Here is a 21120-nt window from a genome sequence, read left to right on the forward strand (position 1 = left end):
TTAGGGTGTCACCAGGTGTGGTCCACACACCTGGTTATCTGTCTTCAAGCCATTTCTGACATACAGTACCCCTAAGGCAAACTCATCATAGGGTTTTATTGGCCAGATTTGCTCAGAGAGGGTTTGCCACTGCCTTCCTTTGAGGCTGAGAGAGAGTATGACTTGCCCATCGTCACCCAGCAAAATTCTATGACTGACTGAGGATTCAATCTCTGGTCTCCCTGAGTCCTAGTCCAAAAATCAAACAGTGCACCACACACTGGTTCTCTAGATGATGGCATTACTGGGAAGTGAAATGCAATTAAATAACTTCTCATACAAAAATCAAACACAGAATTAAAACAATTTTAATACAGTTGCCCCTTGGAACATGCAGAGGATCCATTCCAGAAGGTGAGTTCCTAAATTCATGTATATTCAAGCCCTATAGGCTTGAATGGGGCATGTATATGCAGGGCGTGCGCCTCACTGGGGTTAATGGCAGTCACTCCTCCACGGATTTTCAAGTCTGCGGATTTCAATTTTTTTTAAATAATATGAAAAATGTTGGACAAGTACAACATGCCTCATTAGAAGACCCCTCTCCAGAAAACAGTTGGGGGCCAAAAGCCTATCAGAATATAAAGGTCTTTACCTCCTGTCAGAAGAAAAGCAGAGGAGACGCAACCTAGCTTTCCATGTGAAAGAATTGGCTGGGAACATTCAACACTGGGATTTGGCTACAGACCCAGGGAATTGGCTAAGGAACATCCTTCACTAGTAGGCTCACTTAACACACACATTATCCATTTTGCAGCATGATGTGGGGGGCTTCTAATCCCAGGCATTTTAAGAATCATCATTTGGTGGTTTAACATTGATCTGTTCTGCTAGAGCAGTGGTTCCCAAACTTTGGTTTTCCTAAAATTCCCTTCCAGCTTGGTCAATAGCCAGGAATTCTCGGAGCTGAAGTCCAAAACATCTTGAGGACCAAAGTTTGGGAAGCATTGTGCTAGAGGTTTTATATTAATTTTATGAACTGCAGTGTTTCTTATTCTTTGCTACTGATTTTATTATGTAATTATTGTGACTGTTTACTGTTTATTTGATTTTTATGTAATGTACACCAGTCATGGCACTATGGTTCAAAAAATTCTAAGCTATATTTTTTCAAAAACGAATTAATTGTAATTAAGAATTCCTCAAGTAGTCATAACATTAAAAATATGCAATCAACACAGTAGAATACTCCTTTCTGTTCCCATCTCTCACTTCGCCCCTCCACCCACACATTCCAACTATGCCTTTTTAAAGTGCAAAACCAATTAAAGCATTTTCCTATTGCTGTGTGAAATTATGTGGAACAAAACTTCAAATGCAGTTATTTATTTTTTAAAAAAATCCAGAAGTACAAATGTTGTCCCACAATTTGTGGCAGTCAAGGTAAACTTTATAATTTAGAACATCAACTCAGTGGACATAAGTAAAGGTGATATAGATGAAGTGTCTTTACAGAAGAAAAATATGCCAGCCAGCTTTTTTTCTTGCAAGATTAAGATAGTAATATGAAGGAGGAAAAAAATTAAGTCCACTAACCATCATGTTTCCTAACTGAACACGTGTATGTTAAAGGTACCAACATTAAATGCAGGCTGCAGTTTAGTTTTATACACTGAAATCTGATAGAAATGCACAGCCAAAGGCATACTGGATCATTGTCAAATTAATGAAAAAGGCAGGTAGATGTTGCTTTCAATCTGAATTACCTTCATCTGTCATCACTGAAACCTGACTGCATACAAGATGATGTCATTAGTACTAGAAAGGATAATCTTAAAGGGGGGAAATGCTGCCAAAGCTTCAGCTAACTTACAGTGAGTATATCTCCCACCACCACCTGTATGCCTTCTATCAATCACCAAAGTACCCTCTTACATATAGAATACTGAGGATGGAAGTATTTTTGGTGGAGGAAGATTCTCCTAAATTATTCCTCACAATTTGGGTCAGTCCTATTTGAACTGCTGCTTTTTTCCAATTTAGGGTGCATCTATACTGTAGAAATAATGCAGTTTGGCACCCCTATAAGTGCTGTAACTCTATTCTATGCAAGCATTTAACCTTCTCTGCCAGCATGCTGATGCCTCACAAAACTACAAATCCCAGAATTTTGCAGGGTGGAGTTGTGTTCATTAAGGTAATAAATTCCATTATTTCTACAGTGTAGATGCACCCTTGATTTTTTGATATTCCATGGAAAAAAGCACTGAGCATATGAGAAAGCTACAACTGTTAACAAACATCTGCAAAATGTATGTGTTATGTATAAGAAGGAAGAGGATGAAGAAAAATCTAGCAGCAACTTTATGACCAACTGATATAATTCAGCTTAGGTTTTTTTATGCAGAACATTATGTTTACACACATATGAAGTCTTTTAAAACGGGAGGAAACCACATGCAACCCTCAGCCATTTTTGTACTTCGCACAGTACCTATTGCCTCCCAATAATAACCTTATTTTAATTTAAAAAAATAAATAAACCCACATTGGTTAAAAAAAACAACCTTTAAATCATTTCAAGTTTCACCAGCATGGACCACTACATTGTCCACAGTGGGCTGAAGGAGGGAACAGAAAGTTGTTCCTAGTCCTTCCAAACTTTTAAACAAAGTAATCAGGTGGTTCATCACTGTCCTTGAAATACAAGTCATGAGATCTTCAGTCTTCCATAAAATAAAACCTTTTTAAAATGGCAATGAAAAAGCACATTGGTTTAGCTTACAAAGAGCATAAATGTTTCACTGTATGAGATTTGCAAATGCTACAGTAGCTTGTTCCCCTGAATCTAAGCAGGTAGATAAAGAACTCAAAGGCACACTCTTAATTCAAATGGATCAAATTTACAGAAGCAGAACCAAGCAGGATTTTTATAAACAAATTTTAGTGGTGGTCTATATCCAGTTAAATTTCTTCTCATAGGATTAGTAAAAAGAAAGTTCAAGTAAAGCATATCTTCAAGGGATTTTTTTAAGTTACATATTTTCTAAAATCATAGCAATATTTTTTTCCGAAACACAGTTATCACAGGCGGGTGGGTGTGTTTATGTGTGTTGCTCTCTACTGCTACTCACCTGTTTTTCCACTGAAAACCGCCAGCTTTGAATTTTCAAGTCCAAAAATTGATGACATGGTATTAATAAATCTGGTAAAGTCTAATTTATTATCTCCTTTAGGATTTTCTAGCAGGACCATTCCACCTGCAGAGGAGAATGCAGAGTAATAAGAAAAATATTTTTCTAGTAAGTTATCGAGACTGCTTCACCTATACTGTGAATACACAATGGATTCAAACTACAGGAAAAGAGATTCCACCTCAACCTTAGGAGGACAGTAAGAGCTGTTTGACAGTGGGACACACTCCCTCAGAGAGTGGTGAGTCCCCTTCTTTGGAGGTTTTCAAACAGAACTGGATGGCCATCTGTCAGGGCTGCTTTGATTCTGTGTCCCTGAAAGGCAGAATGGGGTTGGACTGGATAGCCCTTGAGTCTTCCACCTCTATGAGTCTACATACAACAGAAGTCACTTAAAGGGCACAATTTTCTTCTTTTATCCAAGAACAAGTATCTTCATCAAAATCGTATTTTTCAAAAATATAAAAATACCAATGTTTTCTTTAAAATTGATAATAAATAATGCAACAATATGATCCAGATGTGAAATTCAAACTATTTTTTTAAATGGGACACACTGTGTAAAATTAATTTTATGGGATCAAAGGAGCATGATAATTATTTTTCTTGAATAATTTTAAGAATAACTATCAGTTTTGTTATTAAATTCAACCTGCCTTCGTACCTTAATCACCCACCAAACTGGTAGGACCTTGTTATAGGTGGACATTCCCGCACTGGTGAATTAGCAAGATCAATGATGTACTAAGTGATGTTTTCATTGTTTCAATATTAGCAGCTTGCATTATTTTTATAATATATAATTTTAGGCACTTAATATGCCCTTTCTCCACCTGGTTCCAGATTTTAGTTCTCTCTTTTTGTACCATGCAAGGAAGCTCAAAATTAACAGTGCAAAATTATATATGCCTTCATAAAATTAAGCCACATTAATTTCAGTGGCGATTACTCTCAAGGCTAAATAGTGCAGTCTCTATTGGCATCTATCACACAAACTGATTACATGAATTTGTTATGCTTTTATGATTGCTTCAGTGGTAAGGAAAGAATTTTACCAGCATGAAAAAAGTAGTGACTACACAGACAGAACCCCCAACATATACAGCCTTCCTCCCAATGATAGCAGTGACTAAAAAGACAATGGTGACAATTCAAAAAGCAGTGGAATATATTCCTACCTTGCTCTTTACCATTAACACAGATGTTCACATTGACATAAGCACATGTTGGTTCAATGTGATGATGCAAAGCGCCTTTGGCTAGTGTAATTTCCAGTTCTGATCCCTTCAGCTAAAGAAACAACAGTTAATTTTTTTACATCATTCTTCTCAGATGCGATACGCAAAACCTCAAAGCTTCTAAAATTTGGGTAGACTGTCAAGAATTACAGTGACAATAGTTGTAAACTAACAAAGAAATAACCATGCAGAGGATATTAGCAGAGACAAACTTAGGCTAAGAAATAAGCTTTCAACACTATAAAAAAGAGGTGTAGAAAGGAGTCAGAGTTGCACCTACAGATGACACACTTTAAGTCTGGGTCTCCTAGACCTGGCCACTAGGGGGCAAGTTTTACTGGCTATTAACCACCAGGAAACTGACAAGTTTCAAGGCTGAATTAATAATTCTAAACATTACCATAACATGGATTCAAGGTCTCACACACAAAAAACTTTATGATGCATTTTTTGCTGTTGTTGCACATTTCAGTTAAAATGATGATAGTTACACCATGAGAAAAACAATGACCTTTGAAGAAGTCAACATAATTTTATTGGGCGATATTCTGGTGATGGTTAGTTATCTCTTTTTTTAATTGCAAACACCAGGATTTGCACTTTGAATCTTTTGAAAGAAATATGACTGGTTTGTATTATGACACAATAAAATGAAAATTTCTTCTTCCTCAAACTTCTGAATTCTTCCCTCCAACCTTCAATAAAGAATACAATGAGGGTCAGAGTGAATGCCCCCTCCCCCAAACAATATGGGATGGGATACATAGGGATGGTTGAGCATGACTCAGTAATTGGTATATAGATATTGAAAATACTTGATATCTTTCTTGGTATCTAAAGTTTCTTTGATTTGTGTCTGTATTTGGTCAGTATATCAGGGAAAGGATTATTGCAGATCAAATACAGATACAAATCAAAGTTGTATTATCAAACTTTCTTATACCTTTTACCTTTTGACATATTACTTCATTTTCTAGAGAAATAATCATTACTCATTGTTTTCATGCTTGGAGATCCATAAATCAGGAACAGATGGACACTTTTACTGCGTTGATGAAAGGCAACACCCAAGATTCCTCTATCCTATTTGTGTCAAACACCTGTACCAGGGCTATTACATACCTGTAGAACTTACTGTCTTTCTGGCTGTCCTAGAATTCCAAGCATTTGCAGTGAACACCTAAAATTCATCATCTACAATCTCCCAAAAACTACATGTAAACCTGAATTTTTCCCTATAAAAAGGATTGTCACCAATACCTTGTAAACTGACCTCATCTGAACTGTACAGTCAGCCCCCCACATTCTCTGGGGTTAAGGGCACAGGACTCCAGTGAAACTGGAAAAAACGCAAATAACTCTATACCACCACCACATTTAACACAAAAAAAGCATGACCCATAGATTCAACCCACTGTGGATGCCTTCAAAGCAGTGGGGCTCTTTCACAAGGCAGAAGCGGGTGGCTGGCAGGGCTTACTGACACCTACATTGCTGCCCAATGCCATTTTAATAAGAACTTATAAACATCACCACACGTTCGTAGTCTCATGAGGTCTGCAGTCCCTATTAAAAATGAGACAGGCAGCAAATAATCCATGAATCATTAAATCCGCAAAAGTCAAACCCGCAAATATAGAGGGCCAGCTGTAATTGCAAACAAATATATTATTCTGTTTTTGACAAATATTTTAGAATTAATCATTCATGAAATGATACAGTGGGTATCTCCTAAGTACTTTTCTTAACTTCCCATTTATCAAGATCACATCAGTAGACTTTCATATATATTTTTCTGTTACCTGTGTTCCCTAAAAGGGAATATTTGGTCAGTTAACCACAAGGAATATTTCTCAAGGGCAAGGCAAAGAGGTCTGTCCTTTTCATTCTGAACTGTGCCATTGAAATCAAACAATATTTCATTCTATATTCAATCGACTAAAATGCATTTGGCAAATGGTTAGAAGTTACAGGCCGAGTCCTGTATCTACCTGAGCCAGCAACAAACAGCCTTAACTTCAGAAAGAACTGTGGAGCTGAAAATTTTTATCATGTGAAAAATATTACTTAAGAACATTCTCTGAAGATGCCAGCCAGAGATGCAGGCGAAACATCAGGAATAAATTAATCCAGAACACGGCCACATAGCCCAAAAACCCCACAAAAATACTATGGATGCTGGTCATGAAAGCCTTTGACTTCACATTACTTAAGAACAGTTGGGCTATGAAGGATGTTTCCAATCTGGGAGGATGGGCAACAAAATGGCAAATGCAGCTCAATGTAAATAAATGAAAAGTGCAGCGCAAAATCCTAATTTCATAACTACACTGATAGCACCTGGATTAGTGACAGGGTTGTCAGGAAAAAACAGCCTTTTTAAGGCACCTGTGAAGAAGCTGGATTCTATGTTAGGGGTGATCAGATGGCTCAAAAGACAACTGCCACTGAAAAATGTATATGATAACCACAGTTGGAAAACTACATAGGGTTTATTATTACATACCAAAAATGGTATATAACCAGAATTGGGATACTCCAGGGCAGTGATGGCAAAAATTTTAGAGACTGAGTGTCCAAACTGCAACCCAAAACCCATTTATTTATCACAAAGTGCCATGTCCCTCTTTCTTTCTAGTAACAAATTCTGCAAACTCTGTGCTGAGGTAATGACATATGTGCCCATAGAGAGGGCTCTGAGTGCCACTTCTGTCACTCGTGCCATAGGTTCGCCACCACTGATCCAGGGTAACCACAGTTGGGATGCTACACAGGGTTACCACATTATAGGGTCTCCACAGTTGGGATTTTTTAGATAGCATAGGATTTTGATTATTACATAGCAAAAAATTGCTATTGAAGAGTTGGGAAAAGTCCAACCAAGATGACTGGGGGCTAGAACGAATACTTTATCACAAAAGGTCACAACAGTGCCTCTTAGATTCAGAAGAAACACAAATGGGGTGGGAAGGGTATGATAGAATTTTCTAGAATTATTTATGCTGTAGAGGAAGCAAATAGAATGAATCCACTTCACCACCACCCCTCAATATGTCAAACCTGCATCACCCAATATAGCTGAATGATGGGAGGTTTGGGAAAGACAAAACGGATATCCTCCCATACATTTCACTGTTAAACTATAGAACTAGTTGCCAAAAGAAGAGGTGGTTTCATAAGGAGATCTCATCACTCATGCTGGCTACTCAAAAGGGAATTGGATGGCTATATGCATCTTCTAGGATCAAAGACAGCATGCCTTGAAAACCAACTGGAGAGAAATAGCAGCTTTCCGCTACAGGAAACAAAATGCATGTCCAGTTAAGCCTTCAGTCTGAATGATACAGGACTGTCCTTTTTCATTCATTGAATAATAAACACAAATAAAACACTGCAAAAAACAAACAAACTGAATGACAAACACAGATAAAATTTTGAATAAAATACATAAAACAATGGCGTAACTAAACAAAATGGTCTTCGCCATACAATAAAATAACATCATAGATAATGCCAGCCTGAGAAGGTTCTCTCTTTTGGTCGTACTAGTTGGGCGTCCACCAAAATTGGGACACAAAGTAGAGCCTTTCCATCAGGTGCTAGGTGCGAGCAGGTTAATATGGTTCTTGAGATATCTTCCTCCATCATGCAACAATCCTTGGTCTCCCAGGTACGTGTAAAGTGTTCAAAAGAAATTAGAGGGCTATAGAGTTCAAATGAGGCAACAACAACCCCAAAAGGGGGGGACCAACAAAAAACCCTACTCTTGGGGAGTGTGGGAGACATGGCATATAGCTGGCCATGCAAACTAAGTCAGGAAAGGGAAAAGGCTGAACCTTAGTGCCACAATCCAGGAGGACTACAGGCAAGGGCACATATTTATTATTATTATTTATATAAGAATACACAAACTAAATTATGGTTCTTGCAATGCGTCAGATCCATGACAATTTGGGCCTCTTTTGGGTGGGGAAGAGCTGTTTCAAATGGTACCCTTGGATGAAAGAAACCCTATGCATTTCTAAGATATTTTTGCTTCCAATTGCTCCTACTCAGACTCAAAGAATTCAGAAAGTGTTTTTCATACAATGATTGCTTATATAAACAATATAAACATATAATCAGTGATTCACCAGTCGCTAAGTAAAAACACTCAGACAAGTTTGCTATAGTACATACTGTATAAATAATATGAGCTTCTGCACAGTGGTGGCGCCACCTGAGGTGCGACCCAGTGCAGGGGGCTGGGCTTCCTGAGGCAGGGCCAAAAGGGCACCGCCTACCTCCCTGCTGCTAGCCACTCTAGACATGAGCACAACAGTGCATGACAAGGAAGGGGTCTGGGCATGCTCCCTTCCTGCCATGAGCCATTCTACACACATGTAGAGCGAGCATAGCAGATAGGGAGCATGACCAGCCCCCCTCCCTGTCGTGAGCCACCCTACTTATGTGTAGAGCAGCACACTGGGGGGGGGGGGGCACGCTCCCTTGCTTTTGTACACTTCACTGAGGTGATGGCATTAAGGGAGGGGCACTCAGCTCCCACAGTGTCGCCTCACTGTTCTCCTTATGATACTGTTCTCACAAGGAGAAAGAGGCACTGGAAATGAGGTGGTGGTGGTGGTGGGGGACTTTGTTAACCCCTCTTCTGGGTTGTCACCCAGTGTGACCCGCACCCTCCTAGCAACACCATTGCTTCTGCAGATCAAGGGCTACAATTAAAATCTGCATTGAAGTAGAACAAGAGTTCAGATATTTCATGCAAAGTACATAGGAAATGAAGACAAGTAGTCAAAAGGCTGTGCAATATATTTTCACCAGGTTTAATTTGAAATCCTAGTAAAGGGTATTAGCTGAAATGAGGAGAAATAATATAAAACCGAAAGAGAGACTCTAACAATGGGTGTGTAAAACAAGGCAAACTAATATTGAAAGATCCTCGTATTAATCCAGTGACTTCTTGAACTTAAAACATGTTATATAATATGAACATCTGAAATGGATATAGTCTGTGTGGTGCAATAAACATTTAATGTGAGCAATGCATTATTCAGATAACAGGCAAGGTGAATGTACTCCAAAGGACTTGTATTTGTCCTTACCTGGGTTTTTTCTTGAATAAGCACTTCTTTTGAGGTAGGTACTGGATATGGCTTCAAGGCAGCCTTTATTGTTGCATAAATAAAATCTGTATGTTCCTTAATAACAGTTTCAAGATAATCACCTTCTGGATGTGCACGGTAATATACTGTAATCTCATCGGTAGGAACAAGATTGCGCTGTAATAAAATCACCAACACCAACAGGTCTCAAACATTGCTTATAACCAGTTTTTGCAACAAGGTAAAATCTATTTTATTTATAGAATAAAGTTTAGATCTTTAAACTGTAACATAATTTGTTTTTTTTTAAAAAAAGGAAGAAAGAAGGAAAGATTCTAATTCCACAGTTTATGACAAGTTAATTTTTCTTTGTGATAGTGTAAAGATCCTTTGAAAAGCAAGTTTTAAAATATGCTATCCAGCTAAACAAAAATTAAATATGTTTTACGATGTGAAAGTAAGTATTTTATAGAGAAAAGCTTCCATTAAATGAAAATTACTGATAAATAAATATTATTCCCAGATTTAGAACATTAACAAAATTAAGACCATTCCGTTCTGGATATTTCTACAGTTACATTCAACAGAGCACTGAAAGTTATATATAGATATTGTTATCATAATGCAATGAGGAAAGTCACCTTCACACACAATTACCTATGTCATGCTCAATTTTTATCCTCTTTTCTATTCTCCTTTTATAGCCATCTGTTCTCTATCTACCTTCTATGCACTCCCACTCCCAACACACAAAGACTTTTCCTTCAATACTTTCCTATTATGCTTAAAGTATTGATTTCTCCTGTTCCTTCATAGCCTTGCTGTTATTGTCATCTGGCTAATGATTTTGCTTCTTGCAATATTGTAGCTGATCTGGCAATAGCTATGAAACAAAACAAAACCCCATTATCATAGAATAAGACAAACTGGAGGCTCCTGTGGTTTAAGAACATATTCCCAGAGTAACACTCTTCCTACGTTCAGTTCATAGTTGCTCTTTCCTGTTAATTAGTGTTCTAGAGGTAACTCAGACTAAACTGTACAAGACTATAAGCCCGTATCAGAAAACAAAATCATAGAGTCAGAGTTGGAAGAAACCACAAGAGCAATCCAGTAAACCGCCCCCTCTGCCATGCAGGAATATATAATCAAAGCACCCCTGACTGATGATGACCCAAGAAGGTTTCCAGGGAATGTGTTCCACTGTCGAAAGTTCTTACTGTCAAGAGGTTCCTCCTAATGTTGAGGTGGAATCTCTATTCCTGTAGTTTGAATCCACTGGGTCCTATTCTCCAGCAACAGAAAACAAGCTTGCTCCCTCAATAACACATCCCTTCAAATATTTAAACAGGGCTGTCATATCACCTCTTCATCTTCTTTTCTCCAGGTTAAACATACCCAGCTTCCTAAGTCTCTCCTCATAGAGCATGGTTTCCAGACCCTTCATCATTTTAGTCATCCTCCTCTGGACACACTCCAGCTTGTCAATATTCCTGTTGAATTGTGGTGCCCAGAACTGGACACAATATTCCAGGTGAGTCCCGACCAAAGCAGAATAGACTGGCATTATTACTCCTTTGATCTAGACACTATATAGTAGGACATTGTTATCCACTGGGGTTTGGTTCCAGTTTCACCTGTGGACAACAAAATCCATGGATGCTCAAATGCCATTAAATATAATGGCAGAGCAAAATAGGGTCCCTTATATAAAATGGGGTCCCTTATATAAAACAGAAAATCAAGGCTTGCTATTTGGAATTTATACTTTTTTGGATATTTTTAAGCTGTGGATGCTTGAATCCGTGGATAAAAAAATCCGTGGATAAGGAGGGCCGACTGTACTTCTATTGATGCAGCCTAGAATTGCATTAGGTTTTTTAACTGCCTCATCACTACTGACTTATGTTCAACCTGTGATCTACTAGAACTCCTAGATACCTTTAGCATGTAGTTTTGTTAATCCAGGTGTCCCTCATCCTGTATCTATACATTTCATCTTTTCTGCCTAAGTGCTGTATCTTACATTTCTCCCTGTTGATGTTCTCCCATTTTGTTACTTTTGGCTTCTAATCTATTAAAGTCATTTTGAATGCTGATCCTCTCTTCTGGGGTATTAGCTGCTACTCCTAATTTGGTGTCATATGCAGATTTGATAAGCTCCTCTTTATCTTGGAGAGAAGTGACCAGTGGGTTGCAGGATGCCCTCTATTTTTTCATCTAGTCATTGATAAAGATGCTGAACAGCACTGGGCCCAGGACAGAAGCCTGTGGCAACCCACTGGTCACTTCTCTCCAAGATAAAGAGGAGCCATTGCTGAACACCCTTTGGGTTCGGCTGGTCAACTAATTAGAAGTCCACTTAACAGTTGCATCATGTAGTCCACATTTTACTAACTTGCTTGCTAGAAAATCATGGAAGACTTTGTCAAAGGCCTTACTGAAATCAAGATATGTTATATCCACAACATTCCCTTTATCTGCCAAGCTGGCAATTATATATATATAAAGAGAGATCAGATTAGTTTGGCATGACTTGTTTCTCAGAAACGCATATTGACATTTTGTGATTATGGCATTCCCTTCTAAATGTTCATAGGCTCTTGTTTAATTATCTGCTTTAGAATCTTTCCTGGCATTGATGTCAGACTAACTGGGCATTAGTTGATGAGATCTTCTTTTTCCCTTTTTGAAGATGGGGACATTTGCTCTTCTCCAGTCTGCTGGGACTCCTCCTATTCTCCAGGAATTCTCAAAGATTATTGCCAATGACTCTGAGATTACTTCTGCCAGTTCTTGTAATACGCTGGGATATAGTTCATCTGGTCCTGGAGATTTAAATTCATTTAACTTAGCCAGGTATTGCTGTACTACCTCATTATTTATTATGTGCTGCATTTCCCCTATTGTGTCTTCAAGTGGAGCACCCTTTTCCTTTTGTGAGAAGACTGAGGCAAAGAAGGTATTGAGTAGTTCTGCCTTTTCTCTGTCTCCCGTTAGCATTTTGCCATCTTCTCTACACAGTGGTCCTACCATTTCCTTCTTCCTTTTGCTATGGACATAACTCCAAAAGCCCTTTTTTGGAGAGTTTTAGAGAATTCTAATCCTCTCTACAAGCCTGAGATCATTCTGCACTTTAGCTTTCCTGACTTTCCCCCTATAAGCTCTATTTGTTTGAATATATCTTTGGTGATTTCCCTCTTTTTCCATTTCTTATATGTGTCCCTTTTAAAACTTAGCTCGGTTGAAAGTTCTTTAGTCATCCATCTGGTTTATTGAGACTTCTTCCATTTTTCCTCCTCACTGGAAATGTTTGAAATTGTATCTTCAGTACCTCTCTTTTGAGAAACTCCCATTTGACCTGAACTCCCTTCTCTTTTAGTATTCCTGACCACATGATCACCCCCAGTATTTCCCTAAGTTTACTGAAGATTAGAGCACATGTCTGACTATCCTTGACTTTCCCCTTCCACTGTATAACAAACTCAAGGAGAGCACAATTGCTCCCACCTAATGATCCCACCTCTTGCACCCCATTAACCAGGTCATTTCTGTTGATTAGGATCAGTTCTAAAATAGCTGATCCCCTTGTTGCCTCCTCCACCTTTTGGACAATGAAACTGTCTTCCAGACAAGTGATAAAATTTGCTAGACCTTAAAGTTTTATCTGAGTATGACTCCCAGCAAAAATTAGGATAGTTGAAGTCACCCGTCACCCATAACTACTACACCTCTCCTTTCTGAGGATGTGGTCATCTGTTCTAGAAAGGCATCATCCAGTTCCTCAGTCTGCCTTGGGGGTCTGTGGTAGACTCCCACAATGACACCCCTGTTGTTTCTCTCCCCTTTAATTTTAATCCAGATGCTCTCCACCTGGCTTCCAGGATTTAAGTCTTGGATCTCTTCACAGGTATATACATCCCTGACATATAATGTTATTCCTCCTCCTTTCCAGTTTGGCTTGTTTTCTTAAAAAGGTTATACCCCTCAGTTACTACATTCCAGTTATGAAACATTCCACCACGTTTCAGTGATGCCTATTATATGATATTTGTTTTGTTGTGCTAGGAGTTCAGGTTCATCTTGTTTATTTCACATGCTCTGTGCACTAGTTTAGAGACATATAAGACCGTGGGTCCTCCCCACTAGCTGCCTGGGTAAAGTTTTTTTTTCCTTCCACTGTTGGGTTCTTGCACGTTTTGCCTTGTTCCCTCTATAACAGTTTGACTATTATCGCCAAGCCTTAATGAACTTCCAAAATACTGTCGCCCTCCCCCACTTAACTCAGTTTAAAGCCCTAATTTCAAATTTTGGGGGAGAGAAAATAAAAAATAACTGAGTCTACTCAAAACTTGGGTAATCTTTGGTTCATGAACATAACTTTCATGTGCAAAATTGTTTGAAGTGAATTATAAAGATGATGATGACAACAATGACATCAACATCAGAGACAATGGGAAGGTGGAAACCATTTTATTTTCAGCTAACCTTCTTTCGAAGTTTTTGGATGCGATTTATTACTTCACGTGCAACACCTTCATCAACCATAGCCTGATCTGGAGTAACATCCAGGAGAACCAAGACCTGGAAATAAAAAAATAGATGTTCTAAAACAAATTAACAAATCAAGTCAGTAGCAGACAAATTGCGCAGTGGTTAAATGCCTGTACTGCGACCATTCACTCGAAACCACAAGGTTGCGAGTTCAAGACCAGCAAAAGGGCCCAAGCTCGACTCAGGCCTGCATCCTTCCGAGGTCGCTAAAATGAGTACCCAGACTGGTGGGGGCAAATTAGCTTACTTGCTAATTAGCTTACTTGCTGTTCACCGCTATGATCTTTGGAATAGCGGTATATAAATAAAACAAATTATTATTATTAATTATTACTGTATTGTTGAATGCAAGGTTGTTGTTTTTTTTACAAGTCAACACTAAATATTGATAAAATACTTTTCACTATCCATATGAACTCTTGCAGTATGTTGATGTACAGGCACATGATAACACCTGTTACCTTATTATAATAAGGTAAGCAAAATGGCACATACAGGGAAAGATTATTTTTTATTTGTTTCTCGTTCACTTTGCTGTTGGCAGTGATGAATCAAATAGAGAGGAACTAAATACACTGTGTGACTACTTAAGCGCAGTTCTCAAGACCAGGAAATGCCATGCTTGTGTTCTCTGAAATTAGAGCGAACACCTATTTGTGCAGAATACTGCTTTAACCTGGAAACACCTACTCCCCAGCTGAAGCACTGCTGATGGGCACAGTTCCATTTCCAATTTCTAGGTCTTCTACCCGTCACCTTAGAACTGCTTGCAATCAGATTTGGGGTTTCACTCGACATGCACCATGGAAGTCAATCACTTCAAGTCAAATATTTCACACGGTTAATTCAAATTTGCATGGCTAATTCACACAGCTTCTTGCCTTCTCATGCAAATACTCCAAAAATGAATTCTGTGTTACAAATTATGAGGTAAAGATCCACAAGAACTGGTAATAACAATATGAATGTGTGGGTTCCCTACCACCTCTGTTTACTACATCTGGTACCTGAGAATCAGAATGTGCTTCGAACTGAGCAGATCCTCCCACTGCCTGGTCAAAGATGTACATCAGACGGAGATCTTCTTCATGCAGTTCATGTCCATCCACAACAATGGTGCCTGATTCAATTAAACCATAAAATTATCTATTTTACACTAAAGCATGAGCGCCAAACAATCTATTAATTCATGCTTTCTCTCTTGCCATGTACTTGCTATTGATACTGCTATTTCACTTAAATGACAGCATATCAATTTCTGTCACTGATCTTGTGTTTTTCCAGCTGTCCTTATAACGACATTTGCACCGTTTATTAATCATGCTGTCAAAGAGTCGTGTGGTAAAAAACTTTTAGGAGCCACAAGTCACCTTGTTATCACTACAGGTCATCCAAACTAAAGTACAAAAACAGTGAACACATTTTGTATGTGGAGCACTTTGTATGATTTCAAAGAAATGTTAACGCCCTGGCTAAGTAGTGCCCCCAACACTTTCTGGCTTTGAAAAACTGATTTAATTTTTTTGTTTGCAATTATTCTCCAGTATGTTTATGGCATTCATAAACCTTTGACAGTGTACTCACTATAGGAAAAACTCTTAAATCCTTGCGATTTGTTATAAAGTTATAAAATATATCCAAGTAGCTAAATGGGGCAACCCTTGTACCACACCCGGAAGCTACAGATGGTAGAGAATATGGCAGCCAGACTGGTCACTGGTACCTCCAGGGCCAGTCATATTACACCTGCACTTAAAGAGCTGTACTGGCTGCCCATTCGCTTCCGGGCACAATACAAGGTGTTGGTAATAACCTATAAAGCCCTACATGGCCTGGGCCCAGGATACCTGGAGAACCGCCTCTCTCCATACATTCCGCCCCGCACCCTCAGAACATCTGGGCAGCAATTACTGAGGGTTCCAGGGGCCAGACTAGCCTCCACAACGAGGAGGTCATATTCCATCGCCGCCCCGGCCCTCTGGAATACGCTGCCCATAGAGCTCCACTCGGCCACCTCCCTGGCCCAGTTTAGGAGGGAGCTAAAAACCTTCCTATTCAAATTAGCATTCCCTGAATCAAGTTCCAGCTAGCCCTCCCCCCTCCGACAGCAAGGGTTGCTGGCTGATGGGGTTTATTCTGTTTTTAGTAGTGTTGCGTAGTGTATTGTATTTTAATATGTATTGTTTTATACTGTATTATTAACTTGTTGTTCACCGCCCTGATCATTGGAAAGGCGTTATACAAATAAAATTTTTATTATTTTTATTTTTATTTAAATGGATACAAATGAATATACCAGCTTGTTTGTATCAGTTTCTACAATCTATCCCAGGGGTAGGCAACCTTTTTGAGCCGGGGGCCGGGTTGCTGCCCCTCAGGCGACTGGGGGGCTGAAGGTGGGGGGTGGAGCTTCTACCCTCTGGGGGTGGAGCCGCGTGCCAGGGCTGGAGCTTCCACCCTCCAGGGGCGGAGCCGCATGCTGGGGGCGGAGCTTCCACCCTCCAGGGGCCAGGCCTCCTCCTCTTTGTGGGCCCCTGACGGGGCCCCAGGCCCCATCAGAGACCAGCAAAAAAGCCGGTGGGGGCCGCCAGCACTGGAGGCCTCTCCCTCTTTGTGGGCCCCTGACGGGGCCCCAGGCCCCGTCAGAGGCCGGCAAAAAAGCCGTCGGGGGACGCCAGCACTGGAGGCCTCCTCCTCTTTGCCGGCCCTTTTGCCGTCGCCGGGACCCTCTTGGAGGGCCCCAGCAAAGGCAACCAGCCTCCCAGAGGCCCCCTGCCGCCACCAGGGCCCTCTTGGAGGGCGCCAGCGACGGCAACAGGCCTCCCAGAGGCCTGCTGCCGCTGCCGCCAGGGCCCTCTTGGAGGGCGCCTGCGACGGCATCGGGCCTCCCAGAGGCCCCCTGCCACCGCCGGGGGCCTCTTAGAGGGTGCCAGTGATGGCATCGGGCCTCTCAGAGGCCACCGCCAATGGCGGCGAAGTTTCGCGCGACCTTACTTGTGGTCGCGCGAGACTTCGCCTCTAGGCGCCGTCATTTTTTTCAAAATGGCGGCAAAGTCTCACGCGACCACGGGGGAGGTCACGCGAGATTTCGCCGCCATTTTGAAAAAATGGCGGCGGCCGGGAGTTGCAAAAGCCACAATCGGCGGCGGCGGCAGGAGAAGGCAGCGGCCGGTGGAAAGGTCTCCGCGGGCCACATCTGGCCCGCGGGCCAGAGGTTGCTGACCCCTGATCTATCCCATCACTTATCTGATATAATACACACACACTGTATGGTTACTAACCTGTCTTCTGGAATACTTCCAACTGCTCACTTGTCAGCTCCTTAATAGCTGCCATAACAGATTTAAAGGCACCTTTCAGACGCTTGCCAAGCACCATGTGATCTGGTTCTGCTCTCAGACGAATTCCATACTTATCTTTATCAGTTGATAGTGTCACCTGACGGACATTAAGTTCCTGTGTATTTACAAAATAACAAAGGAAACAGCAGTTTAAAAAAGGAACATAATTGGCAATGGTGATTAATAATCAGCATTAAATTACGTACTGTTTAGCACAGCGAATGGCAAAATGCAAGGCAAAACTGGATGGGCAAAAGCCCCAGTTATTTACTGCATTGATTTATATGTATTGTTGTTCTAACATTAAGTGAATCAATTTACAGTATTTAAAGCATTTCAATCTAGTTTGAACTAATTACTTATCTCCCACCAAAGTATTATCCAAATTTCCTCTTTTATTTCCAACTGAATTTCCAAAGATCTTAGTCCTACCCCACCCAGGGTTCACACACTCCTCAAGTCATTCTAACTCTGAAATCATTCCCATTCAGCTTTGTCCTTGGCATCTTCTCTCTGGCCTGCTCTTAGACTAGGCCTTCCTTCATCCACCCAAACAATCCCCAGTCATACTCATAAGCTAGCTGATATATTAAAATGTCATTATTTGCCTTACTAGTTAACAGTTGTATAAAAGAAAGAAAGTGTTATTGTTTTAATTATACCTGAGATTAAATTTTAGGTTACTCACAGCTATACATATTATTATAATACGATCTACTCCTTTTTCTCTTTTGTATCTGAAGACTGTTTTAGTACACTTCTACTATGATGCTATTGCTCTAAGGAAGTCTGGGAGACCTTTTGTCTGGCCAAATAAACGTGCACACATTATGAGGTGATTCAAGGCTTTTATGAGGCACTGGGCTATAAGAATCTGAAACATGAAACCACACAAGGGGTCACTCTGTCTGGCAAGATACATTCTAATTTCTAAAATAGATAACGGTTTCAACTGGCTCTGTTCCCAAAACGGAAGATCAGTTCCTAATCAGCAGTTTGAACCAATGCTCAGCTGAAAGCAATTGACCAATATAGACCAATCAAAAAGCTTGACATGTTTTCTCCCATCTCATTTATTTCTTAGATAGCCCCAACCACAATACTGCTCTCTTATTCCTTTTACACTTTAATCAATAGTGAATGCAAAACTGGCCTTAGAATCAAAAAACATGCCAATAGACAAGCATCAAAATTTTATACCACACATTAGTGGTATACCTTGAATCCCTATTGGCCACATTCTGAAGGGACACATACTCCCTACAAGTACAACCATTTTATGCCCCTTCTCACTCAGAAGTTGTTACTAAGACTTCAAAGGAAACTTCAGGGGAAGACACAATACCATAAGAACAGTAAATTCCCACTGAAATGTTTTTCTCCCAAATTCCAAAATGTCTTTTGAACTTGTGGAAAGTGAATGAGAAAATTTGAAAGGTCAGAAAAAGAAGGTTTGACAAATGGGCCTTTAACAAGTGCAGGTAAAATACTCTTTTAGTTTGCTATATAGCAAAATTTATTAAATGTATATTGTACTAAAAATGTACTAAATAAAACATGTACAAAATGTACTAAATAAAACACTACAGGACAGGTTTTTCATGCTTTTGATATTAACGGTCATGAATAAGCCTATATTATATTATATTATAATTAGCACACAAATTTCATTACTTATCCTAGTTACTCAATTTAGTTTTTCTAGCTTGGTTTCATCTTTCAAATGTGGGCTACAGCTGTGATTCAGAGGTATACTCCCTCCATGTTCTAATGCCTACTCAGTTGTTATGTATAGGCAGATTTTTCTCTTCTCAACAGTGCCTGAGTGAGGAATGTTTGATGTCTGAGATTAATTATAAAGGACATCAAATGCTGCAGAGAACCCTGGTTTGATGTTGACATATACAAAGCCTGCTGTTGACAGGCTGCATTTGAACTTTTAAAAATAACATTTTATGCTGAGATATAAATTTATTATACCATACTTTACCCAGTTAATTTCCTTTAAAAATAATTATGAACTATCTTTATATGGTTTTTAACATTTGTATTTCACTTTTCAAACCTGGCTTCCACAGTACATAAGGATTGCCAAGTGACTCACAAATGCATTAAATACCGTATATACTCGACTATAAGTCAAGAAATTTATGCCCCAAAATTGCCCCTAAAATCTTGGGTAGACTTATATAAGGGTCAATACATCAGTAATGCTTAGAAGGGTCCCAAAGCAAGGAAGCCTGATGCCCCAATCTCCATTGAACACCAATTCCTTCCCCCTCCAGTTTCTTTTGCAAGCCTTTGCTTCCTATCAGAAAAACTCCCCATCTAAAAGCACTTGCGTCTCTCTCTGGTCTGTTTTGGAAGCCTTTGCTTCCTATCAGAAAAACTCCCCATTTAAACCCACTTGCTTCTTTCGCTGCTCCATTTTGCAAGACCTGGCTTTCTATGGAAAAACTTCTCCATTTAAATCCACTTGCGTCTTTTCCTCCTCTGTTTTGCAAGACCTGGCTTCCCATGGAAAAATCTCTTCATTTAAATCCACTTGCTTCTTTCTCTGCTCCATTTTGCAAGACCTGGTTTCCCATGGAAAAACCTATCCATTTAAATCCACTTGCTTTCTTCTCTGCTCTGTTTTGCAAGACCTGGCTTCCTATCAAAAAAAACCCTCTCCATTTAGAACCATCTCTCCAGTCCATTTTGCAAGACCTTGCTTCCTATGGAAACAACTTTCCATTTAAATCCACTTGCTTCCTTTCTCAATCCAATGTTAAAACCTCTCCTCCAGCACCTGGTTATCGGTTGGGAGAGGTCCAGAAAAGGAAAAGGAGGGACAGAAGTGGTATTTCCTCCTTTCCATCCTTCCTTATAGCCCCCTCAGTTTTACCCTTGAGTTATCCACAGGTCATATCAAAACCCAGGATTTTGATCCTGAAACCTTCCCTCGACTTACACATGAGGTTGACTTGTACATGAGTTTATACAGTAATACTACAATTTTCAAGTCACACTGTGAAAGTGTTATGCATTAGGAAGGGAATACACAGCCATAAGAACTCTTCCCATTTGGCACTGTACAGTCTTGACAAAAAGATCCAACTTTTTTGTCTCAGTTGGGAATTGATCTACATTTGTCTCTGCATCTGGGGATGTATTGAATTATTTATGCTTATTTCTAATTATCATTTTTGTAACAGAAAATCACCTCTAAGGACAAACTAATGACCCTGTAGAATGTTCTCCTCCATCTTGAAAAAAGAGAATGAGAATCATGCAGAATCATGCAGTCCCTCAGATTTCACAAATCCCAGCAGCCAACAGTGAGAAATTATAGGAAACTGAAGTTCAAAAACATCTAGAGGGATCACATGATTCCCGCCCCTGCTATATCATCATGCAGCCTGACTTACCTGGCTGAAGTTACATTAGGGAGGGAAGGCTCAGGGAAATTTTTTGCTGTTATTTTCTGTAAAGGCAACATCAATTTATGACAATCCTATGAATGAGATGACTCAAGAGTCCCCTCTTTCCCTGCCCCCACCACTGTTGCTGCTCAGTAGTTTCCCCTCAACATGTTGAGGTGTTTCCACACAATCCCACGACCATAGAAAGGTAGTGCCACGGTGAGCACTAGTGAACAACTGTGCTTTGGAATGGATTGCATGTGATCTGCAGCTGACATCTGTATTAAAGACCTCTATCCTAACTGTAA

General features: G+C 39.9%; 1 protein-coding gene across 2 annotated transcripts in view; it reads right to left on the bottom strand.

Annotated features, from left to right (window-relative positions):
• IARS1 (isoleucyl-tRNA synthetase 1) overlaps positions 1-21120 on the bottom strand; it is a 150244-nt gene that overhangs the window by 12021 nt on the left and 117103 nt on the right. For both annotated transcript variants that reach the window (XM_089523630.1, XM_089523623.1), the window contains exons 27-32: positions 17349-17523; positions 15075-15187; positions 14002-14097; positions 9514-9690; positions 4352-4463; positions 3114-3239 (exon numbers count right to left, since the gene is read on the bottom strand). In XM_089523630.1, coding sequence (XP_089379756.1) covers positions 3114-3239; positions 4352-4463; positions 9514-9690; positions 14002-14097; positions 15075-15187; positions 17349-17523 — 799 coding nt within the window. The remainder of the gene's footprint in view (positions 1-3113; positions 3240-4351; positions 4464-9513; positions 9691-14001; positions 14098-15074; positions 15188-17348; positions 17524-21120) is intronic.

This window comes from Sceloporus occidentalis, unplaced genomic scaffold (genome assembly GCF_023333645.1).
Source record: "Sceloporus occidentalis isolate IW3139 unplaced genomic scaffold, rSceOcc1.0.p SCAF_1, whole genome shotgun sequence".
Lineage (NCBI taxonomy): Eukaryota > Metazoa > Chordata > Lepidosauria > Squamata > Phrynosomatidae > Sceloporus > Sceloporus occidentalis.